The 4,501-nt window shown below is 33.8% G+C and overlaps 1 protein-coding gene across 2 annotated transcripts; it reads right to left on the bottom strand.

The window, feature by feature from the left end:
- Positions 1 to 615: 615 nt before the first annotated feature.
- Positions 616 to 2,867, bottom strand: LOC106475697 (cyclin-dependent kinase 6-like). Of its 2 annotated transcripts, none has more exons than XM_013936374.2 (2): positions 2,188 to 2,867; positions 616 to 1,748 (listed from the first exon to the last, which is right to left on the bottom strand). In XM_013936374.2, the coding sequence occupies exon 2, from the start codon at positions 1,707 to 1,709 to the stop codon at positions 648 to 650; it is 1,062 nt and encodes a 353-aa protein (XP_013791828.2). In that variant the 5' UTR covers positions 1,710 to 1,748; positions 2,188 to 2,867; the 3' UTR covers positions 616 to 647. The 2 variants fall into 2 exon arrangements, with proteins under 2 accessions (XP_013791828.2, XP_022235458.1); XM_022379750.1 differs by lacking the exon at positions 2,188 to 2,867 and adding an exon at positions 1,857 to 1,951.
- Positions 2,868 to 4,501: the final 1,634 nt, after the last annotated feature.

The raw sequence follows: 4,501 nt of genomic DNA, 5'->3' as shown, positions 1-4,501 counted from the left end.
TACAACAAAGTCACCAGTGTACAATAAATGTAGCTTTTTTGTATCCATTTCAGCAAATTAACAAATAAACACAACATATAGACAAAAATAGGCCATGTGATCCTTTAAGGCTGTTCTTGAATACTCATCTTAGCCTAAAGTAATATTTAAACTGACCATTTACTTCTTACAAATCATTGATTCCACTCTTAAACCCCTATAAAGTACCAACCCCCACTCATTTCATAAGACAATCGGTAGTAGTGATAGTTTATATACTACAGGTTGTAGTGATAGTTTATATACTATGCAAGTATGTAGCAACCTTATATAAGCCTGGTAACAAATCCACTCTCCCGTGCCTAGCTTTAAATTAATTTTTTCCTCAGGTAAAAACTATCATTAACTGGCTACATAAGTGATTAACCACTGTTAACACCTTATATATCAACTACAAATTCAGGATAAAATTATTACTAAAATTTCTTACAAATCCCCCTAATACCACTTGGACAGGAACTAAGCAAACAACCATCATTCTCGTGTTTGCTCAATAAGCCTTTCTAATACAAGTTAACATCATATAAAAGGTTAAAATAACAAACATCGTGACTACTCTATATAAAAATGGCAAAGTTTTAGCACTGTATAGTTATATACGATCAACTTTAACGATTCAACGGACACAATTCACATTCTTTAAAATAAGGGTGTGCCAAAGCATTAGTAGCACTAATTCTTTGAGTAGGACTGAAGGTTAGAAGTTTGTGCAGCAAATCTTTTCCTTCTGGCGAAATATCATGGATAAGGTTTTCAAATGGAACACCTCTGGAATGTCGAAAGGAAGTCCATGACAATGAAACATCAGATGGCCATTCAGTCTCATCTGGGGTGCCAATAATATCAATGATTTTACCCAATTGGTCAGGGTCTGATTTTCCCGGGAACAGAGGTTTCCTGGTAAATAGTTCTGCAAAAATGCATCCACAGCTCCAAAGGTCTACTGACATCGCATAACTAGCTTGAAGGAGTACCTCGGGGGCTCGATACCAGAGAGTTACAACAACGGGGGTCAGAAGAATCTGATGTCCATACACCCTTGAGAGGCCAAAGTCAGCCAACTTTACTTGTCTGTTGCGTGTTATCAAAATATTTTGTGGCTTCAAGTCACGATGAATAATACGGTTGGAATGAAGAAAGTCCACACCACTTAAAAGCTGGTGCATAATTTCTCTAATGATGTCTGGACCAAGTCCAGGAGATGGACACTGCTCTAAGTAATTGGCCAAGTCTTGTTCTACATGCTCAAACACAAGAAAGATGTCAAGTTGTCCTTGTGGTCTGTGATAACAACCATGACAAATGTCAAGTAGTCTAACTATGTTTGGATGCTCAAAGCTTTCCAACTGTTTCAAAAGACCTATTTCACGAATTGTATTCATAGGGACACCTTCTTCACTCAAAGGTATCCTGACTTTTTTCAGTGCTACTGTTTGACCATCATTCAACAAATCCCGGGCTTTGTATACTGTTCCATATGCTCCAGTGGCTATAAAATTCAACCCATCATATTTTCTTGAAATGTCCTGCAAACTGTTTGTTACTAAATTTATAGGGCTTGGATTAGCATATGAAGTACCCTCAATGTTTCTGTTACTGTCGCACGAACTGGGTCGTTCATTTACATTGTTTCTACAGTTTGAGGATGTAAAACTGACAGGTTCTGCCATTGCTGTGGTCTAGACACTATGACAGTCTTTCTTTTCTACCTACAAGTGAAAGTTCATATATTATTATTAGCTAACATTCATTGGTGTGAATAACCTCGAATAACAATACAGTCGAAAGTGTATATTATGAAAATAAATATACTTTACCGTTCTACAATCGGTATACAACTTCAGGTTTTCTTTTCCCGTTCTATATAAGGTATTACATTAAACTATAATCATGAAGAACAACTGGTCTCGATTTATTTTACGCGTTTTACCAGCAAAACTAAAAACTCGTATAGCATTAGTAAGATGATACAGTAACCACTGAACCAGCAACAATCTACATAAGTGGTAGCCACTTTCTTATTGAGTTACTCTTAATATAATACAACTTACAAGTGTTAACAAACATAACTAAAAATACTGTACTACACAGAAAAAAAAACAACAAAAACTACCACTTAAAACAAAAGATAAAAAGCAATGAACTCACACACACAATCCTCCTTTTAACCAAAAGTGTATAAAACTTGAAAAAGTTTATCGGATAGGGGAGCAGATGGTAAATTTTGGACAAAACAAAGGGACAAAGTGAAATTATCACTTGCGCCCTCTAGCGCAACATCAATGGGTTATCATTGACCATCCTATGAATAAAAAAATATTTAAGGTCCTGACCAAACCTCTATTAATATCAAAAGCCCCCTGATGAACAAAAGTCCACATTTTGAAACCTTTCAAGTTATAAGGTTTTGGATTTTTGTCTTAATTGATTTTTTGAACCTATGTTTTTCCCTAACACCATGATCTTATTCATTATTGACATATTAGTTGGAACAGCATCCTAATAAGCGAACAAGCCCATTATTTCATGCACTTTAACACGGTGGCGCTAGTGTATACACCGCAACTGCAGGTTTTCCGCAGAATTCCGCTGACGAATTGTGGGTGAAGACGTATTGTTATAAGAACTACAGTATAACTTCAAATTCAGTTATATATTTATATAACTGTTACTGCAACGTTAGAGGAACTGTTACGAAAAGAATTTTAGCGTTTTTAAACAAGTAAGGAAAATGGTAGATACAGGAAATATTAACACAGGAAATGTAGAACTTGATGAAAAAATCAGAGAATGGCTGAAATGGGATATGGTGAGTAAAAAATGCTTGACGTAAAATATTTTCTGACTGCTACTGTCGTTTTTGTAAAATAAACCTATGTCTGTAACTTAAGTGGACGCTTGAAATTCTAGAAGAATATGTGTTTGTGTTTATATATGTATATAACTAAAGACTTTTAACTTTGTAAAATCAATCTTTAATTAAAAAGCATACGAGTGATACTACTAGTGCTACCGCTAGCGTATTTCCTGTACGGTGTATCATATACGACTCGTAATTTAAAATATTTAATAAATCATTAAATATTAAAAATACTCTCAATGACAGCTCTTGTCTTCGTTGCCAAGCTAATATCTGGAATTTTTAAAAATATTCAGACATATAAACTGAATTTATCCCAATGACTTTAATAAGATTTAACATACTTTTCAACTTCAAACTCAATAATACATATGTATATATATATCCTGTCTTACCCTGACCAAATTTGATGAAAGAAAAGTAGCGTGGTATTGAAGGTTTAAATATAGTTAGTGAAACTGCACTCGTCCAATCCAAAGACTAATTAACGATAAGAAACCTAAAGACACGTCAGAAAAAGTCTGCGTTTTGAGAGAACAATAGCTTTAAAACAATTGGCATATTTAGATATTAAACTGTAACAGATCACTGTTCGATAATTATGCTCGGGTCCTGGTAGTAGTAGTAGTAGTCATTAACGGCAAGAGCCATCAGGAGTGTAAATAAAAAATCGAACAGCCGACTGCTCTGATATTTCTTGTTATTTATGTTACATAAAAAGTATATATTTGATGTTTCCGTACCTACAGTACAACTTCTGTTGTATAAGAATCTCGCCAGGGCCACGCAATCGGTACTAATAATAATACACAAATGTAATGTAACACTAATAAATAAAGAAAATTAAATTACTGTTTTAAAGAAAACATCATTAAAATAATAAAAGTTCAATAATTATACTTGCTTGTCGTGCTAGTGTACGTAGTTGCAACCCTTCACTAACATGGTGGATTTGTTGCACCATCGTTACGCTTCGTAGCTACAGATGTCACAAATATGTTGATATTTTTCTCAGAAAATTAACTTGTTTTAAAGTAACTACCGTCAGATGTCACTTGTAGTATATAAACTATCACTACAACCTTTAGTATATAAACTATCACTACAACCTGTAGTATATAAACTATCACTACAACCTTTAGTATATAAACTATCACTACAACCTGTAGTATATAAACTATCACTGCAACCTTTAGTATATAAACTATCACTGCAACCTGTAGTATATAAACTATCACTGCAAGCTTTAGTATATAAACTATCACTACAACCTGTAGTATATAAACTATCACTGCAACCTGTAGTATATAAACTATCACTACAACCTGTAGTATATAAACTACAGGTTGTAGTGATAATATACAAACTATCACTACAACCTGTAGTATATAAACTATCACTGCAACCTGTAATATATAAACTATCACTACAACCTGTAGTATATAAACTATCACTACAACCTGTAGTATATAAACTATCACTACAACCTTTAGTATATAAACTATCACTGCAACCTGTAGTATGTAAACTATCACTACAACCTTTAGTATATAAACTATCACTGCAACCTGTAGTATGTAAACTATCACTACAACCTTTAGT

This window comes from Limulus polyphemus, unplaced genomic scaffold, assembly GCF_000517525.1.
Source record: "Limulus polyphemus unplaced genomic scaffold, Limulus_polyphemus-2.1.2 Scaffold9015, whole genome shotgun sequence".
NCBI lineage: Eukaryota > Metazoa > Arthropoda > Merostomata > Xiphosura > Limulidae > Limulus > Limulus polyphemus.
The sequence above is the reverse complement of the archived record's forward strand: the minus strand, read 5'-3'. Positions and strand labels throughout refer to the sequence as shown.

Excerpts from the sequence above, each read along its gene's own strand:
- LOC106475697 (XM_013936374.2), bottom strand. The coding sequence starts at position 1,709 with ATGGCAGAACCTGTCAGTTTTACATCCTCAAACTGTAGAAACAATGTA.